At 35.7% G+C, this 21809-nt stretch overlaps 1 protein-coding gene across 1 annotated transcript in view; it reads right to left on the reverse strand.

The window, feature by feature from the left end:
• Positions 1 to 21809, reverse strand: part of THSD7A (thrombospondin type 1 domain containing 7A) — a 673077-nt gene that overhangs the window by 240308 nt on the left and 410960 nt on the right. The window contains exon 4 of the mRNA XM_087426025.1: positions 7738 to 8569. Coding sequence (XP_087282151.1) covers positions 7738 to 8569 — 832 coding nt within the window. The remainder of the gene's footprint in view (positions 1 to 7737; positions 8570 to 21809) is intronic.

Here is a 21809-nt window from a genome sequence, read left to right on the forward strand (position 1 = left end):
CCATCCTTTAGATCCAGATTTTTCATGTTGACGCTTTCTGTTTTTTTGGGGGGGTTTTTGGTGAGGAAGATTGGCCCTGAGCTAACATCTGTTGCCAGTCTTCCTCTTTTGGCTTGAGGAAGATTGTCCCTGAGCTAATATCTGTGCTTAGGTTCCTCTATTTTGTACGTGGGACGCTGCCACAGCATGGCTTGATGAGTGGTGTGTAGGTCCACACCGGGGATCCAAACCTGAGAACTCTAGGCTGCTGAAGTGGAGCATGCAAACTTAACCACTATGCCACCAGGCTGGCCCCGACACTTTCTTTTTTCATTTCTCCATTTTCCTTTTTTTTACTGTAGATAGAAGTGTTTATTTCCTTTAATGGTGTTTCTGGTTGATTTTAAGGCAGGGGAATGGATTAAAACTGCCTTTACTCCTTTACCCCTTCATGTTTATTTAGAAATCACATACTTCAATGAATGTTCACATCCCCCAAAATTTGTATATTGAAATCCTAACCCTTAATGTAATGGTATTAAGAGGTGGGGCCTTTGGGAGGTAATCAGGTCACAAGAGCGGAGCCCTCATGAATGGGACTGATGTCCTTATAAAGGGTCCCCAGAGACCTCTCTCCCCTTTTGTGTGCCATGTGAGGAAACAATGAGAAGCCAGAGTCTGCAATCAGGAACAGGGCTTTCAGCAGACAACAAATCTGCTGGTGCTTTGATCTTGGACTTTTTAGCCTTCAAGATTATGAGAAATAAATTTCTGTTGTTTATAAGCCACCTAGTCATGGTACTTTGTTATTACAGTCTGACCTGACTGAGATACATCCCTCATTTAATAATAACTACATAATATTCCATACGTGGAAGCACCATGATTTAACTAGTTCTTTATTGGTGGGATTTAGATTGTTTTACTATAGCAAATCATGCTACAATGAGAGTTTATAAGTTACACACTTAGATATATTTTAGAAGAAATTCCTAAGAGTAGAATCACTGCCAAAGGGAATGTGCATTTTAAATTTTGATAAATATTGTAAAATTATTTCTCGAATAGGCTATACTAATTTTTGCCCCCACCAAGAATGTATACAAGTGTCTCTTTCCCCCAATTTCTTTAATATTAAATATTATTGTTGATAAAATAGAAATCTCAGGCTTCTATCCTTAGAAAGGCCTGTTTGCAGTGTTGGCCCTTGGCGAGCATCTGGAAACTTAACTGGTAAACAGTTCTCTACGCTGATAAAAAAAATTTCTCTAAATGATAAAGTGGCTCACTATACCTAATTTGTTTGTATAAACAACGTGATTTATGGTGAAAACTCGCTTTCTTTCTGGGAGTTTGGAATTTTTGTACATACTAGGTAGAGGGTGCCTGTGTGATCAACCCACAATAGAAAATTGGGGCACTGAGCCTTTAATGAGCTTCCCTAGTAGATAACACCTTGCACATATTGTTGCAATTCTGTTAAAGGAATTAAGTGTACGCTGTGAAACTCCACAGGGAGAGGACTCTGGAAGCTTGCACCTAGTTTCCTCCAGACTTCTCCCCATGCATATTTTCCTTTATGATTCTTCTTTGTATCCTTTCACTGTAATAAATCTTAGACATCAATGTAACTATATGCTGAGTCCTGTGAGTCCTTCTAGTGAATCACCAAACCTGGGGGCTGTCTTGGCGATCCCTGACACACTATCAAACATTTTTATTTGTTAATTTGCCAGGTGAAAATGGGATTTAAAAATTTTCTATATTTCTTAATTATGATCGAAGATTAGCAATTTTTCTGTGACCTGATCTTGTCCTTTGCGGATTTTAATAGACTTTATTTTTTAGAGCATTTATTGGTTCACAGCAAAATTGCGTGGAAAATACAGAGATTTCCCGTATACTCCCCCCCCTCACATATGCAGAGCCTCCCCCATTATCAACATCAGTCACTAGAATGGTACATTTTTTTACCAAGGATGAACCTAACTGATCACTCAAAGGCCATAGGTTATATTACAGTTAACTCTTGATGTTGTACATGCTATGCATTTGGACAAAAGTATAATGGCATATATCCATCTTTATAATATCATACAGAGTAGTTTCACTGCCCTAAAAGTCCTCTGTGCTCCCCCTATTCATATCTCTCTCCCATCTAACCTCTGGCAACACTGATCCTTTTATTGTCTCCATAGATTTGCCTTTTCCAGTGTCATATAGTTGGAATCATACAGTATGTAGCCTTTTTTTTCACTTAGAAATATGTATTTAAGTTTCCTCCATGTCTCTTTATGGCTTGGTAGCTCATTTCTTTTTAGCACTGAATAATATTTCACTGTCTGAATGTAACAGATTGTTTACCCATTCATCTACAAAGGCCATCTTGGTTGCCTCCAAGTTTTGGCAATTATGAACAAAGCTGTTATAAACATCTATGTGTGGGGCCGGCCCGGTGGTGCAAGCGGTTAATTGCACGCGCTCCGCTGCTGCGGCCCCGGGGTTCACCGGCCAGGGCGTGCAGGACGCACCGCTTGTCAGGCCATGCTGTGGCAGCATACCATATAAAGTGGAGGAGGATGGGCATGGACGTTAGCCCAGGGCCAGTCTTCCTCAGCAAAAAGAGGAGGATTGACAGATGTTAGCTCAGGGCTGATCGTCCTCACACACACAAAAAAATCTATGTGTAGATTTTGTGTGGGCGTAAGTTTTCAGCTACTTTGGGTAAATACCAATGAGAGCGATTGTTGGATCTTATGATAAGAGTATGTTTAGTTTTGTAAGAAACTGCCAAATTGTCCTCCAAAGTATCTGTACCATTTTGCATTCCCACCAGCAATGAATGGGAGTTCTTATTGTTTCACACCCTTGCCAGCATTTGATGTTGTCAGTGTTCCAGATTTTGGCTATTCTAATAGATGTGTAGTAGTATCTCATTGTCGTTTTAACTTGCATTTCCCTGATGACCTATGCATGGAGCATCTCTTCATATGCTTATTTACCATCCATATATCTTCTTTGGTGAGGTTTTTGTTAAGATCTTTGGCCCATTTTTTAATCTTTTCATTCTCTTGATCCTTTGCTGATTTTCAATTAAGTTTTGACCTTCTTCTTAATATGTAGGAGTTCTTTATGTATTAAGAAAATTAGCTCTTTGTCAATTAAATGTATTGCAAGTATCTTTTCTCAGTTTGCTACTTGGATTTTAACTTCATTAATATTTTTTCCTGAGCAAAATTTTCTTGTTTAAAAATGTAATGGAATATATTTCTATATGATCTCTGCATTCTGTGGTCTTAAGTTTCCTTCTTTAAGACTTTAAAAATTCTATCTTTTCCTCTAATATTTTAAAAAAAAATTTAAGTATTGAATGTACCTAGACTTTGCTCTGGTGTAACAACTGATAAAGAGATCCAATTTTGTTTTTTTTAATTCTTATTATTCCTTTACATGGCAAAGCAATTGCCCCTAAAACAGAAACAAATTAATTAAATTATACCTTTTCCTTCAAATTGGAAATGTTGCTTCACCATAGGCAACATATCATAGGGTTTTAGAGATCTTCAGACTCTGGGTTTCCTGATTATTCATGTACTAACATAAATTTGTTATTATTACTATTATTTTCATAGAATAATTTAATATCTTGTGATGTTAGTATTTTCTCTGTACTTTTATTTTTTCAGAAGTTTGCTGGCCTGTCGTATATGCTTATTTTTCCCTTTTACATTTTACAGTAACAATGTAGGGACAATTGGTATATTTACTAGATGTTCTAGACAGGCACACATCTACATTTTTACCTTTCCAAGTCCGATGTTTTGTGCAGAACTTTTATAGTTAGGTTTATTTACAGAATTTTTTTTTTTTTTTACTATTATAAGTGGAATATTTTAATTTTTTGTTTCCATCATAATGTTTAACTAATTGTTATTTTCATCTAGGGAATATATTGATTTTTAGATATTGTTTTTGTGTCCATCCACCCTATTGAGTTACTTTGTTCTTTATAATATATTTTCAATTGATTCTCTTCAGTTTTACAGTATTCAATCATATCATCTGGAAAAAATCCTAATTTTGCCATCTGCTTTCTGATTTTCATTTCTTTCTCTTTTCAGCTACAGTGACTAGTAGTTCCTGATCATTCTTAACTAACAGTGGAGATAATGCACTGTTCTGTCTTATTTTTCACTATAAAGGAAATGCTTCTAGTGTTTCACAATTTGAGCATTGTGCTGGCTCTCAGTTTGATGTTTCTTTGTCTATCTGTCTCTATAAAAATTGTTCTATATCAGTTCACCCACAAGAACATTATTTCAACCTCTTCCAACAGAATATTGGTCCTGTGCAATCTCAATCTGTGGATTAAAGTCTTCCTTAATTTCAGGAAAGTCCTCTATTGTATCTTTGTGGTTTTGTTTCATTCTATTCTAATTTTTCTGGTCCTATCTTCAGGAACACCAGAATTTCATACAGTGATCTTCTTTGCTTGTTTCCATACTCATCATCATTTTAAAAAATTACAGTTTACTTGGATGTTTTCACTATCACCCACTCTCCTTACCACAGAATATTTTCCCACTTTTTGTTGCTTTTAATGTGAATTTCATTTCTTTTCTTGTTTTATAATTCTCCTCCATTTTTTTTTTCTGAGCTCTGCCAAATCACTTTTAAGCTCATTGAATTTTCTTATCTCTCCTTTCAATACTGAAATTCTTTCTGTTTTTGGTTCAGAAAAACCATATTTCCTTTACTATCTTTGGTTTCTTGGAGACCTGTTTGCCCATACCTTCATACCCACTCCCGGCCTGGGGTAACACTCTATTTAAGCCTGGCTGAAATCACTGTTCACAGGGAAGTCTCCTGGGTCATGGTGTATGTGTGGTGATTTGGAATTCTCTTCTACTGGTCGTCAAAACTTTAAACCTTCAGTCCATCAAACTGATCGTCTTTTCTTGGCAACAATGGCATAGTGAGTTTCCTTGTTCAGTACTGTCTATTGTGCCACTCTGTTTTCAAACAGAACTCAAAGATACTTTGCCAGCCCTTTCCTAATGCAGACCATGCCATTCTAAGGAGGTATCACAGACTTGGCCCCTTAAAAAGTTCAGGCTACTCCGATTTTGAGTGTTCATTAAAGCCATAAAGACATAATGCCCTTCTAAGTTTCCTCACTCAGGTCTAATTTCACCACATTAGTCAAATCTTCTCTATCAATTGTGGTTTGGGACTGTTTGACTGTTTCCTACTGTCATAAAACAATGGACTTTCATTTGTGTTTTTCATTCTTATTGATTTCAGTCTGTTTGAAAGCAGAGTGCAGAGCAGATCTATCATCTTTAACTTGGAAGGTGTAGCAGGAATTCTGCTAAAAGTATTTTTATTTGCCTATGAACTGCTTCCCCAAGATTCTTAGGTTTATTTAGCTAAACTCATTTAGGTATTGTACCAGAATATTTTTAGCCTTATTAAATGATTTTTTTATCCTCTTACATGATAAAACTTTTTCTGAATTTGATATAAGATGAAACACTTTAAATATAATCATTAAGTCCATGATTTGTGGCTGTGTGCTTTGTTGGTGTTATCCATTTACTGTTCATCTTATTACCTTCACTGATATGGCGTAATGTTTGAGGAAAATGTATGTCAAAATACCTGATTTTTATCTTTTCTTCGTTAAGACTTTAACTTTCTTAATCAAATATATTTATTCATATATATTCTTATATATAATTCTGAAATAAGAGAAATACTAATAACCAATTTGTTTAACATAAAGTTTAATCTATGCCCTAATAAGTTATAACATACATGCAACTATCATTTTATTGGAATAGCTAGATATGGTATTTCTATTAGAATGTAAGTACCAATGAATGATCTACAGATTTTTAAATATATTTGCTTATTTCACAAACTAGATGGGAATATGAGGCTCTATGCAGTGATGGCAATATCCAATTATACTTTTAATTGAATAGTCAACATTAAATTAAATGTAAATGTCTACAGCATGTTAACCCAGTGACAGCAGGAGACAACTCAAGTTGCCTTGGAGGCTCATTCAATTACTTGGTGGGAGCCAAGTGACTAATATAACTAATATTTCAGGAAAAGAGATCAGGAAATTACCAGAATAAGGAGAATCAGAAAAGAATAAAACAGGGATTGACTTGAAAACACACAGGACACAGAATCAGAGGTGAACACACACACACTTAAGAAGTTGTAGGGAACCTGGAGGATGAAGGCAGGAAAGCAAGCAGCCATTAGCAAGACCAGGAAAGGAGTTGGACTGATGACTCCAGAACGGAGAAAGGGCAAATTAGTGTAGGGCTGAGCGAAAATACGATTGTGTAAATACAAAGAGGGGAAGAGGTAGCAAATACTCTAAAAATAGTGACCAGAACAATGTTGTGCTGAAATTATTAAAGCAATTATTGTCTTAGACAGATGAATCAACTGTTTGTTCCCTCATTTATTTAAACTATATCCTGCTCCAAGAAGGCTTTAAATCAGCTTTCAAAATCCATAGACAGCAAAATCGCTAGACAAGAATGAGTGAAGGAAAATAATGAGGTGAGAAAAAGATGATGCCAGTGGGGTATGTGAGTAAACATGTGCATGCCACACAGTCCTATTTATGTGCCCAACAGCCAAAGAAAATAGGAAAATGTGATCTGTTACAAGATTTCCAGGTGCCATAAGAAAAACAATCCAGCTGCTTACCAGAGGCACGTGGGTTGAGACTTCAATGAAATTTATCTGATGTGTTTTTAATCAAGAGAACAGACTGTGAGATGGAGTAGATGACACTTTCAATGTCACTTCTACAATAAATATGATATAAAATTCTGAGTGATGTTACTATAATTTCTCTCAGTTCAGTCCAAACTATAACTGCATAAATATTTCAGAAAAAGCAATCAGGCAAATCATCCAGATAAGCCACTCCCAGATGGTCTGGCTTATCCAAGAGCAAAATTTAGAATATGCAGAGAACATGATATCTTTCAGATAATCCTCAATGAATAATCCTCAATGAATATTTTCATAACAAATAAATCACACATGAGAAAGTCTTTCATAACATAGTCATTACTTACCTAGAGATAATTAGACAAATAAATTCTGTACAGAAAATGAAGCCAATTAATTATGTTTTCTAAACTAGGCTACTCATGATTAAACACCTTCTACTTACCTTATTTTCTGCTGGTTCCCCTTTTCTTCTCTGGGGAGAGTTATTCCATTTTATAAAATGTTAAAGAGAATTATTCTTAGGTATAGCTCCCTGGGTGGTTGTTTAGATTTTGTTTATAGGGTAATTCTAAAAATGCTATAAACTTGAAGAGATTACAAGTGTGCCTATTCTCACTAAAATAAGTACCTGAATTCAAAATCCCAAAACTCCAGGCTCTAAGTAAGCTTTTTTCTATTATAGCTGGAAACAGCACTATTGACCTAAAGAAGCAGTATCATCTCATGCAGAATCGTTCATGCTCTAGATTTTGATAGGAAAATTTAAATTAACTCTAGTACTATAGTGCCTAAACATGAGCAAAACAGAACTAATGCTAGGAAACCCACAAAAGCTTAACTGCCTTAAAGTAGAAAATGTTACACTTGGGGGTAGTTTGTACTAGGTTGTGAACATATGAATTCCAGGACTTGGTACAGCATGTCTTAAATACTCTCTAGCCCATGGTCTTGACAGAAAGACACGTGTAGATAATGGTAATAAAATGTTACCTCAAATCAGTAGCTTTCCCCGTCTTGTTAGTACACATCACCTCTCTGGTCTGATATCCAATCTGGATGTCCCAATATTTGTTCTCTTGTCTGTTCTGTCTGTTTCTAGTTCTCTTTTTCTTAATAAGTTCACGGGCCTCTGGATCCTTTACTCCTTTTCCTCGGTCCTTTTCCCGTTCTTTATTCTTCCCACGTCTCCTTGCTTGTCTTACGTGTCTGGAGTGGGGCATTGAGCACGTGCTCCAGGGACCCACGTGCAAGCTGTACATGCTCTCTTCAGCTTCACATGGACTGGACTGGCACACCTGAAACTCCGTCAGGTTTGGACAGCCAGAGCCTCCAAACTGGGGGGGCGCCACCACGTGACGTGTCCGGTGCTGGAGCCCACTGCCACAAGTCTTGGAGCATTCTGACCAGGCAGAAAACTCAGACACGATGCAGTCTTGCTGGCAGGGGATGAGGCAGGCCTGCTCCAGGAGAGGCTTGGGCTCAAAGTACTCACAAATGATGTCCTCCGCAGGAATGTCTTTCTCTTTCTGGATGCACGTTATCTCTCTCACCTGAATGCCTTCTTCTCCCTTAATACACTCAAGGGGTTTCTCCAGGCTTTTCGAAATCACAGGCTGACACTGATTCCAGGGTCCCAGCCTCCAGTCGTACAACTCTTTGTGCCAGTCACAAACTTTGAAACAATTTTGCTGGTTATTGGGTCTCTCAGCCTGCTTACAGTTTGTATGTAATGTTGTCCATCCTTCCACATGAGCGCACCACACAGCCCGGGTCTGAATGCCTCCTGGACCACACTCATCTCCCATGCATCGGCCCCATGGACCTACAAATAATACAAGAGTTAACAGTGCTGCTAGAAGAGAACTACAAGTTATTTCACGTTCCAGAAAGGCATTTCAAGATCTAGTACATTAACTTCCCTGAAGTGTTATAAAGTAGGTCTCTGTACATGATTGTTGAGAAGTAATGATCTGCACTCAGTATTTTTGCAAAAGGGGAACTGTGTCACAGAGTCTATATAAGGTAACTGCTGGGACAAGCTCACTTTGGGTCCTTTTGGGATTACTCAAAGTTTGCTTTTATTCATTTCCTTAATTTTAAGTAATTAGAGAGCCCTTGCTCATAAAGGACATCAGAAATTAGTCACAGTGAAAACCCATTACTCCCGCCTCATACCCAGCAAATCCATTTTAGTAACTGGCAAAGAAAATGGACCCATGTGAAGAACTTCATCTCCTGTAGGCTTTTCTTTTCCTGAGCAATTAACTATTTTGTAGAACGTAGAAACAGTCTTCCCAGAGTGCTGATGTCAAAACTTTATGAACTAAGAAAGTCAGTGAGTTTGGTATATCTGTCAACATACAACATCTGATATTTTAGTCTTATTTTCAATTTGTCAAAGGAAAATATATATTCATAAATCTGTTGATGCTCTCTTAGAGATTAATATATCTAAATATTCAGTTTTGGAATCACAGAACCTAGGAAATTTCTCTATAAGGAAACATAGTAATATGTATAAAATTTTAAAATTAATTCCACACATCTTTGGTATTTATTCCTTTCCCACACTGTACTTGAGCAAAACAGTAATCCTTATTTCCCACCCTAAACACAGCATATAAAGATATGTTTAGGTTGGACCATCAAGTTAGGAGTAAGCTATATGCCATTAAGTCTAAATTTCAAAATATGTGTCTCGCATTAACTGAGAGTATGAATCCCAAATGTAATTCAGGAGAACTTCTTGATATTTTATTGTTTTCTAATCTTTGATATTATATATTATATATGACATATACTTTGATAGTAGTAATATAATATATATTATGCATTTTGTATATATTATATCTTTGATATATATTATAATATATTATGTTATAATAATATATTATATGCAATGTTATATAATATTATGTTATATGTAATTATATATAATAAGATAATATCTTTAATATTATACATTATCTTTGATGTTAATTAGGAAATTAGGCTGATGAATCAGATTAGGACTATTAAAAATTAGTCTTTTATCCTCAAAGTAAAAACAAAAATTTTTTATAGCAATGTTAAAAAAAAATGTAATTGGGGGCCGGCCCTGTGGCTCAGTGGTTAAGTGCACGCGCTCCGCTGCTGGTAGCCCCGGTTCGGATCCCGGGCGCACACTGGCGCACCGCTTCTCCGGCCATGCTGAGGCCACGTCCCACATACAGCAACTAGAAGGATGTGCAACTATGACATACAACTATCTACTGGGGCTTTGGGGAAAAAAAAGAAGGAGGATTGGCAATTAGCTCAGAGCTGGTCTTCCTCAGCAAAAAGAGGAGGATTAGCATGGATGTTAGCTCAGGGCTGATCTTCCTCACAAAAAAAAAAAAAAAAAGATTTAATTGTACTTTTTAGGTAGATTGTACTGTTATGAATGGGGATATTTAACTAATTAATGAAAATTAATATTTTATTACAGAAATCTGAGTATACAAAAAGTGAATTGACTTCAAGTCTGCCTGTTGTTGCTGAGTAAGGAATACACACATACCAAAAACAAACTCCCAAAACTATGAAGCAGAACTACATAACACTAGCTAACTACGAAGTTTGAAAATTAGCCTAGATAAGATAAGGACCAGTGAAGATATTAAACTTTTATAAACAAAATTCTAGCAAAAACTCTAGGCTTACTTCTAAGTCTATTCAAAAACAAAAGTGAATGATGGTGACTTTGAAAATGACTCATGGTTGACTGACATCAAATTAGTGAGAGTTCCCTTCTTACACACTCGCAGAACATTCCACATGTTTGTCACATCACGCTTATTACAATTTCAATTAGTTTATTGAGTAATTGTTTGCCAAATATTACATTAGACTAACTCTATGGCCCCTTAAGGACAGAACTTTCCCTGTCTTCTGCAACATTTAGTTTGGTCATGTCTTCTAATTTTGATAGCTGGCTTTTGAATGAATTTCCTCAATTATTTTGTTCAGAAAAGAGAATTTAGTTTGTAGATCTTAATATCCAAGACATTAATTACATGGTTGATGTCAATGCCAGCAGAAAGAAAGAAACTGAGTTCAGGAACACGTCTACAATATTTCATATACATTGATAATGAGTAAGCATTTCTAAAGTTATATATAAGTATATATAACTAGAAAAAGCATACATTCTAAATACAAATACAACTCAATTTCCATTCCAAAAATATTATCATAAATTCCTATTAACCAGCTATTCATAGATTGTTGGGTTTATTTTATTCCAAGTATATTTACATTGAGAATCAGAAGATAGGATATCCTGAGAAAATTCCATGGAGATCTATAAATATACCCACTAGGCTAAAGGAAAATAAAATGCCTGAAAGTACCAGTGAAAGTAGAGGTAGCAATATAATCACAATTGAACCTAAAGAAAACTCATTCACTTTGCAGGCTTTGACTGCTGTCTTATCTTTTCATTGCACCTTGGGTATTGCATGTGTGTCCAATTAACAGACCTCTTGAAAAAATCAGATCTTCACCACTGCATACCCGATGAAGGGCTGTCTACTTCTGGCCTCCAAGCTGTCTTAAAATAATCACACATTGAACAGAAAGGGGACCACATTTAAAATTGCTCTTGACAGCTAAAAATCGTTAGCCCAATTAGCTACCATGTTCAACCAGTACAATTGTTTTAGAATGCAATTTGAAAGCACAATATGCAAACTCTATCAAGGAAAACAAGAATCCCTCTCCCAAGTACAATATGAAAATGTGATATTTAACTCATATGTCTCTGCATAAATATTAAATTGTAGCCCCACATCTCATATTACTAAGAGTGGGAAGTGGTGGCATTGGAAAGGTGGCGTGTGTGTGTGTGTCTGTGTGTGTGTGCATGTTTGCTTTTTAACAAGAACAAAAAGAATTTCCATTGGTATGAAACTCGCTTCATTTATTGTTCTTGTTCATGACTATATAAAGGGAACTTGGAATCTAATTGCACAAAAGAAAGGATAGGCAGCTTCCTACTTAAGGCCTTGGATAATATCCCTTTGTGAATGGAAATGTATTCTTGCATACAGATTTGTGGGATTGTGTTCATTCAGTATCATGCAAAACACTTCTAGGATGTAGGTCAATAAATATACGTAGAACACTTAACTTGACAGATTTTATGTAAATCGAGACAGCAATACTGGATGTCTTATTCCACTAAAAAGAAGTTAAAACAACTGTTTACAGACCCAAAACATTTATATAATTGATAGACTCACAATACAAATATTTTCACTTGGAATTGATGCAAAATTATGCAAAATTGTTACAACAACTTTAAACGAATGCTACTTGGCTTAGGTTTCCATAGACTAGTGCTTTAAATATAATCCTTAACTAACTTTCTAAAATGTTGATAAAATAATGATTTTATTTTTATTCCTGCTACAGAGGATTTTATAACATGCCTATTCTCTGCATGTCATTCAAAACTCTTTATTTCAGTCCACAAAAGACTGCCTTTTGAGTTTAAAATTAGTATTGCCCACCATAATAAACACTGGCTTCTTCTAAGATTGTTTTTTATATGTCAAGGACATGAGAACAATAAGAGGTTGAGTCTATAAAAGGCCACATTATTGACAGGTGGCTAGCAACTGTTCCAAGGAGCCTTATAAAAGATAAACACTATAAAAGGAGCATGAGAAAATTATGCAAACTACTTTCTGTCCTTGTTTGCTATAAAACCCTCAAATGAGCCAGTTTCTTGTTTGACTAAATATGTTTGCATCCTTCAAATGAGATACTAGTGCATTTTCCCTCCTGGATTTGGCTATGGAACAGCAGGTCCTAGTTTACTAAGATCAAGGAGTATGCAAATGGCTTAGTAATACACTCAATTCTGTCTCACGAGTGCTGTACAGCATCCTATTTTAAAATTCATAATTCACAGAATTAAAACAATTTTTGATTTGTTTTTACTCAAGCAAATCAGTGTAGAAAAAATTAGAAATTACTGCTAATTAATAGGAAAGAAAATTTCTCATAAATCCCAGAAACTAAAGGTAACTAGTCTTTATATTTTGCTACTATCTTATTAGGCAATTAAAAATATGTTTATGTAAATTTGGCATCGTGCTATAAATTGTTTTATAATCTGCTTTTTTACTTCACAATATGTTATAAAAATAATTCCATTTCAATAGATGGGGGGGCCATATATATATATATATATGTGTGTGTGTGTGTATGTGTGTGTGTACATACATACACATACACAGAGACACACAAAGATTGAACCTACTAGACAGTTACTTAATCTCGTTTGCTCTTTATAGTTACACAACTCAATTTATACTACGGTTGCATAATATGTTGTAACGATTTGCAATGATTTATCTAATTGATACTCTATTTGTGGAAATTTAGGTCTTTTTCTAATTATTTCCAACATTACAAAGAATGCTACAATGAATATCTATTGTTGTACACGGGTCAGGTAATTTAGTTAAAAGTTTTGTAAATTTCCAAGCTTTTGATACATCTAGTATTGCAAAAATGCCCACCAAATATACCAGTTTGCCCTCCCACCAGCAATTTATGAGTATATATTTTTTCCTGATGTCTACAGACTGCTATTTCTCCAGATTTCGGCTTATTTCCTTAGAGAGTCCATCCTTTGACTTTTTTGACTATAAAGATGGTCTTTATTTCTTTAAATCCAATCCTTTGTGTACTGTGGTCTTCAAAAAGACCTCAAACCTTCTGGAAGATCGATAATATCTTTCTCTTTTTCAGCATTGAAACATAACTTTGCTTATTTTGTACTAATTTGGTTATTTCAAAGGATTTTTGCTGTGGGTACAAGTAAACATGTGGACTTAAATATCTGTCTTGAGATAGTCTCATAGATTGGTAACCCAAATGCCTGGCATACTGTGCAATTCAATATCATGCTAACTGATTTAATAATAAATATGCATTCTGCCTAGGAGACCCCTTTGTATAGATTTACGAACACAAAAACAATAGAATTTTGAATATTTACCGACCTAAAATAGATTAAAATTTTAACGAAAACCAAAAGGCGAGCTCATAGCTTGACTTGAGTTTTAATTTAATTTAATTTTAATTTAAAATATAACTCTCAAATGACAAATCAGTTTGGTGGATAAGGAGAGATCACTGTGAAGTCAAGCTGAGCTTCCATCTTCAATAAGTAATTAAACTTTAATAGGAAATTATATAAGAATATCAAATTAAATGTACAAAATTAGAACAAGCTCTTTAAATCTGATGAGACAATGAATGAGGAATCAATGACTAGGATAGCTGATTCTACAGTTGCCAAACTTGGTATTCTATTCTCAGGCCCTATAATGTCTGATCTCTCTTAAGAAAATTACTTAACCTCTTTGAATCCTGGTTCCTCCATTTGTAAAATATGATATGAACCATGCCATTAACTTCCATTGTCTCATAACACTCTCTGAACACTAAGCTAAGTATCAATATTATGAGGAATATTTGTGATAAAGTTGTGAAATGCTTTTTTCTCACCGAAAAGATTCTCATTTGTATGTGGCTTAACATTTTCTTTTATTTTTATTATTATTTTTTATAATTTTATTTATTTACTTTTTCCCCCAAAGCCCCAGTAGATAGTTGTATGTCATAGCTGCACATCCTTCTAGTTGCTGTATGTGGGACCCGGCCTCAGCATGGCCAGAGAAGTGGGGCGTCAGTGTGCGCCCAGGATCGAACCCGGGCCGCCAGCAGTGGAGCACGCGCACTTAACCACTAAGCCACGGGGCGGCCCCATGACTTAAAATTTTAAAGTCTCCATATATCAGTGACGATTTCTTCAGGCTAGGCTCCATTAATGTGAATAACTGGGTCAAAGGGTATGACAATTTTAAAGTTTTTAAATACATGTTGCCTAAGTGAGTTTTCAGAGAAACTTGTGGAAATCTACATCCTATCACTACATCTTCATCTGTATCGTTATTATAATTACTTTGTTAATTTGATAAATAGAAATCCACTGTTGTTTTAACTGAATTCTCATTACGACTTTGAATATAATTATTTCCTCTTCCGTGAATTATTTGTTCACTTAGTTTATTTTCTAGGAGTATCATGCACTTTTCTATCTCAATATATTTATTTGATGATATTAACATTTTCTATGGCCTTTAAAATGTATCTTCTCCTTCATGTTTATTTTATTTTTCTTTATGATGTTTTCCATGTTTTTGATATGCAGGCTTTTTACTGCGTTACATTACTAACACAATCTTATGTTTCTTCCATTGCTTTTAGGTTGAAAAGTATTTTCAAGTAGAGAGATATAAATATACATTATCATTTACTAAATAATACAAAAATTTCATCCTCTTTATAGATTCATTTAAAACATATATGTTAAATCCATCAGAAATTCATTTTGAGTATGTTTAAAGGCAAACTTCTGAACATTTTATTTTCTACATAGGTAATTTTACCATGAATACACAAAACTATTCCTGGTAAAGGTACTCATTAGCATCAAAACATGGCAACGAGAAGTGCTTAAGCACTGCATCTCTAGATTAAATTGCTATATTTTATTTTATTGCTACATTTTATTTATTATTTGTATAGTGTACAGTGTACTTTCACATATATGATCTCATTTGGTTTTTGCATCAAGTGCTAGATACGAAGAATAAACAAGATTAATTGTTACACTATGTAGTAGGTTCACTCTTTTTAGATCTGAGAAAAATATAAAGCCATAACCAAACCCCCCCAAATATTTCTATTGTTTTATTGGATGCAGTTAAGCATCCAAAAAAAGAACAGTTATATTAGCTATATTTGAACAATCCAGATAGAGAATTCATGTTGCCATAATGAAGAGTCCCTAACTTCTGAATAAATCTCATGCAAATATTGGGATGCCCAAACCAATATCTTAGGGAAAAGTATTCTTCAGGATGACAAATTACAAAGTCATCGTTTTTCTTCCAATCTTATAAATTTTTACAGCTTTGACTATAAAACAACAAAATGTTATATTAATAGCCTTAATGTATATTAAAATTAAAAAGATATATTTGAACAGTTGTACTGCCATTCTACAAAATAACATAACTCTACTCCCCCAGGCCCCCCAAAATAATGACAACCAAAATAACAAAAAACAAACTTGAGAGTTAAATGGGATTTCATTATACATGTTATTGGCCGCAGAATATTTACGAAATAAGGATAGAAATTGTTGATCATAATAAATATGTAAACTCAACAGCCCTGCAGATATGCCAAATTATTAATTTGGTTACAATTGTCTCAAAATGAACTACCTTTGAAGAACGTACATATTCAACAGTCTGAGATAAATGGCTCAGGGAGTCAAGTCAATAGGGTCTTTAAAGATATGGGTCCCGGGCCGGCCCCGTGGCTTAGCGGTTGGGTGCGTGCTCCGCTGCTGGCGGCCCGGGGTTCGGATCCCGGGCACGCACCGACGCGCCGCTTCTCTGGCCATGCTGAGGCCGCGTCCCACATGCAGCGACTGGAAGGATGTGCAACTATGACATACAACTATCTACTGGGGCTTTGGGGAAAAAATAAAATAAACTTCATTAAAGATATGGGTCCTGTCTTTTATAATCCTCACTTTATCCCAGTGAACCCTGATAAAAATAGTAAGTGAAGTCTCCATATAGCCAATCAAATTTAAAAGCATGCTGTCCTGTCTTGTATTATCCCAAAAGTAGAATTTGAGGGGCCGGCCTGGTGGTGCAAGCAGTTAAGTGCACACCATCCGCTGCGGCGGCCCAGGGTTCGCAGGTTCGGATCCCGGGTGTGCACCGACGCACCGCTTGTCAAGCCATGCTGTGGCAGCATCCCATCTAAAGTGGAGGAAGATGAGCATGGATGTTAGCCCAGGGCCAGTCTTCCTCAGCAAAAAGAGGAGGACTGGCAGATGTTAGCTCAGGGCCCATCTTCCTCATGAAAAAAAATGGTAGAATTTGAGACAACATCTTGTATGCGAGTAGTTTATTTTAGAAGCGATTCCACAGAGACCTCTATACAAAAGAGGGAGGTGCCATGGAAGTCTGGGCAAAGTGTTTATACAATTTACTTGTTCTCCTGGATCTATTTGGGCATGATTCCAAATATTCCATTTCCATTGTACATTGGATTTTTACTGTGTGCACCTAACCATTTTATTTGATGAGCTTCACAACAGCTAGCTCAGGATAGACAATTTCAGTCAAAGACTTAGTTGGTGTCCAACACACAATATCTACTAGGACACAATAGGAAACCAGGATTTGGGGGGTGTGTATGTGTGTGGGTGTGCGTGTCTGTGTGTGATAGTTTTTTGTTTTCCCCTAAAGCTGAGTAATTCTCCGCTGCAGAAAGCCTGGCCTTGCTTCTAAACCCTAGGTATCTATGCACAACTCACCTATTAGGGCTAGCCAGAGATTCCACATAGCCATTTTATCTATCAGAAATCTGTCTAATAACATCAGATCTTCTGGGCCATTATGACCTGACTAGCCTAGCAGTTTGCATCACAGACTGGACATGCTGGAGAGGTTTCTACTGTAGGATTCATTCAAAATTGGCAGTCTTCCAAGTCAACCAATAAATAGGCTGTGGCAATATTCCCAAGTGTGATATGTGCCACTTTCAGAATGCAAATAGGCTGTGATAGCCAGCCTCCTAGATAGCCCCACGATCCCTGTTTCTTGGTATTCATGCCTGTCTATAGTTCCCTCTAACACTGAATAGAGTTGACCTGTGAAACCACTAGGATACTACAGAAATATTAGAATGTAACATACAAATCTAGGTCAAAAAAGATATTGTGGCTTCTGACTTGCCTTTTCTTAGATAATTCATTCTGGGAGAAGCCAGCTGTGATGTCATGAGGATACTTGAGCAGTTTTTTGAAAAGGAACTGAGACCCCCTGCCAACAGCCATGTGAGTGACCCATGATCTCCTTGGAAGCAGATCCTTCAGCACCAGTCAGGCCTTCAGATGACTTCATGCCTGGCCAATATCTTGACCATAACCTCATGAGACACACTGAGTCAGAACTACCCAGCTAAGCTGCTGCCAAATTTCTGACATATAGAAAACGCGAGATGATAAATATTTGTTGGTTATAAGCTGCTAAATTTTGAGGTAACTTGTTATAGAGCAATAGATACCTAACAGAGGTTACAGTACCTTAAAGAAGTATGCTGCCATAACCAAAAATCTAAAATATGGGAGTGGCATATTGGAACTGGAAGTGGACAGAAGCTGGAAGGACAATGAGGAAGGTGTCAGTAAAAGCCAAAGGTGCTTTGAAAAGGCTGTTAGAAGAAACCTAATGGTGGTTGCCAGTAAGGACTTAAAAAGTAGTGAGGAGAATGATATTGGAAACTTGATGGAAGGGGATTCTTGCTATATTGTGGCAGAAAGTTAAGCAATACTGTCACCTACAATAATGGTATAAAGTAGAAAATATACCTAGTAAACAAGGTAATTTAACTAAAATTTCCAGTCAGAGTGTTGAGAGTACCACCTGGTTTTTATTTGGGTATCTCTAACCCTTGCCACTTCTTAGTCACCAAATCCAACTAGCACGGTATGAATGTAGTGGACCAGGGTGATGTCCTGAGGAATATCAAGACAATCAAGGTCCCTGCCGACTATATTTTGACAAAAGGTAGAAATGTTCATTTGGCCCTGGGTGGGGGAGTGAATGTGTCTGCTGTACATTCTCAAGTGAAAGCAAACAGCTTTGGTCCTTTTTACCAATGGGAATTGAGAAAAACACCTTTGCTAGATCAGTATTTGCATACCAAGTGCCAAATACTGTGTTGATTTGTTCTGGTTTAGATACCACATCTTTCATAACGTCTGCAATTGGGCCTAACACTTGGTTAAGTTCACAGCAGCTTGCTGTCATCTCCCATGATCCATCCAGTTTTGTTCTACTTTTTTCAGAGACAATACAGGTCAATTGAACAGGAATATGATGCAGACCACCTCTCCTGCATCATTTGAGCGTTTGATATAGCACTAGTTTCTGGAATTCCTCTAAGGATGTTATGCTAGAGCATAGCACAAAATGCTTCACTCCCTATCTGCAATTCATCTGAATCTATTGAAAAGTCAGAGTCTTAGTAACTCTCAGTAGTAAGCGACTATATGTCAGCCTGGCAGATAAGAAAGCAAAGCATTCACCCACTTGCTCCTATTCCTCATGGGTCAATGATGGCTCCATGATTATTAACATTAACTCCCTCACAATTTCAAGTTGTGCGTGAGTGAGTGCTGAGTGGGTTTCTGCAAGCGCCTTTCATTTCAATGTCAGAGAAGCTCTGGGGAAGTAGGCTGCCCAGTCTGTGGTAAGTTGCAGTCAGTTTGCACCTGCATGAATCTGGTTACACCTGTGCAAAACTGGAAGTCACAGGAGTGACTTGAAGGTACAAGTGGAGCCAAAAGCATTTGAAACGGCACACAAGTGGCATCACATAGTGGCCCAGCAAACGGTGAAGGTTTCTGTTTTGTTTTTCTTCTAAAAATGCAAAACCAAAAGCATCTATTTTTCTATGAACAACATACTTTCAGGATGAAACTGCTAAAGGCTGAATATGTCTGAATTTTTATCACATTTATTTATTCATTCAACACATATTTAGTGTGGGCCTACAATGTGCTTGGTGCTGTGATAGACAAGCAAAATAGATATGTACCAACATAAGAAGCACTACAAAAGGTGGAAACAACCAAATATCCATCAGCGGATGAATGAATAAACAAAATGTGGTATATACATACAATGGAATATTATTCAGCCTTAAGAAAACAATAAAATCCTGATATGTGCTAGAACATGGATGAGCCATAAAATCTTATGCTAAGTGAAATAAGCCAGACTAAAAGGACAAATATTGTATTATCCCACTTATACGAGGTACCTAGAATGGCAAAATTCATAGAAACAGAAGGCAGACTTTTACCAGGGGCTAAGGGGAGCATGGATGGGAAATTATTGTTTGATGGGTGCAGAGTTTCAGTTTGGGATGACGAAAAAGTTCTGGAGGTGGATATTGGTGATGGTTGCACAACAAGGAGAATATACTTAGTGCCACTGAATTGTTCATTTAAAAATGGTCAAATGACAAATTTTATGTTATGTGTATTTTACCACAATAAAAAAATATAACACTACAACAAACTTTAGCCAATACTTTTTATATTTACATCTATAATCCTCTGAAACTTACAGAACCTTTCTGGCTATAGCAACATGGTGCCGAGGTTCTAGGAAGTTACTGCCAAGTTTAAAGCCTTGGGGGATTCTTAAATTCCTTAGGCCTAGAAGCAATTTACTTGAGACCTTCAAACAGAAAGGGAAGAGCCAATTATAGATCTGATAGACTTTTCCTTGTTTTATTAAACACTGAAAAAAGAAAGAATAGCTCAGAGATGCCACTATTATCATCTTAGGTCTAGTGCCTAGCATATTAAGTAGGTAGTTATCATTAGAAATAATATATTCTAAGGTTTTCTTCTGATGATGTTATATAGTTTAATGCATACCTCAATAATTACAACATAGTTTTAACCAATAATGTGAGATTGTGGATATGATCTTCACAAGATGGAAAATAAAAATGAAGTGGAAGTAACAACCTTTTGACATCTGTGCAGTTTTTATTACACATCTAGAAACATATTTTATTTGATTCTTTGGGACATTGTTTACTCATACTCTGGCTAAGAAATATATACATATCTGTTACTTTATATTTTGTATAAAGCTCATTTTCAGGTGTATATTACATTTAGTACTCCCTGACATATAATAAACCGCTCCTATAAAACAAGACCAAAGTAGATTTTCCCCCTAATATTATATTACAATTAACAAGACTCAGAAAAAAAAAAAGGAATGTTAATTTCTTCTTTCTGTGACCAGGGCAGGACTGGCTTCATTACAAGCAATTATTAAGGATTACAATAAATTCAGTTTTTATCTTCTTACTTAAAAAGACTACTGTTATACACTTAGGAAACTGAGAAATATGACTTCTTTACAAGAGACTGTAAAGCCTTCCTTCTTGGTTACCTTAATGAATGCCCATATGCATTGCTGTATATTTTTATAACCTCCATATAATTTCTATCCCACTAAATGCTGTAATTATATAGAGTTAGAAAAGTAAGCAATTCAAATACCTGAAACATTAAGTTTCCAACACACTAATTGGTATGTATATGAATGTAAATGTAAAGTATATGTAAATATACTTTTTAAATACAAATGGTTTGTGCTACCAAAATACTTCATCTGAAAGTGAATACTTCATCAGAAGCCAAGTCAATCCTTCCAAACTCCACGTGTCCAAGGAACTTGAATGTGTGGTTTAGGGTAGTAATTTGCAACATTAGTGACTTGGAAATGTCTATTAGACCTTAGACTGTTATTTCAATAATGGGTAAAAGTCAAGTCAGTTTTAAATTAAATTAAAAATGAATTTTAATTAAAGTTAAACATGAGCTCAAAATTATAAGATGCTAGGAAAAATAATCAGTAGGTAATCACTTAAAGATTTGAATGTAAATACTTCAATTTCCCAAAAAGTGAGTTGAGGAATATCTTAATTTTTCAGTAGGATCCCCCAACTCTGATAATAAAATGTAACCCATAAACATGCACAAATTTCCTAAGAATTAGATTATTTGATCAGTATTTTTCACATATTAATTTTAGTTTGGAAAATACGGCATATGTAAGAAAGCCCTAAATTAACTTATAAAATACAAAGCTGTAACTGAATTTAAACAAGGTTGAGAATTTCTAATTCTGATGAAAAGACATGTCCTTTATTAATAAAATGAGACAATCAGTTTTATCTTCAAAGAAATGTCACCAATAAAGCAGTGTTGGAGATGTATACAATTCTGTTAACTGTTCTTTAATAACTGTGGACACTACATCTTTGACCAGGAAAAATTTCTTTTAGCCTGAAACATTAAGATCTTAATCAAAATTAGGAAGTCAGAAATGAATATCCATTTTCTG

The sequence above is a fragment of the Ceratotherium simum genome, chromosome 1 (genome assembly GCF_057802395.1).
Source record: "Ceratotherium simum simum isolate JZ-2026a chromosome 1, ASM5780239v1, whole genome shotgun sequence".
Classification (NCBI taxonomy): domain Eukaryota; kingdom Metazoa; phylum Chordata; class Mammalia; order Perissodactyla; family Rhinocerotidae; genus Ceratotherium; species Ceratotherium simum.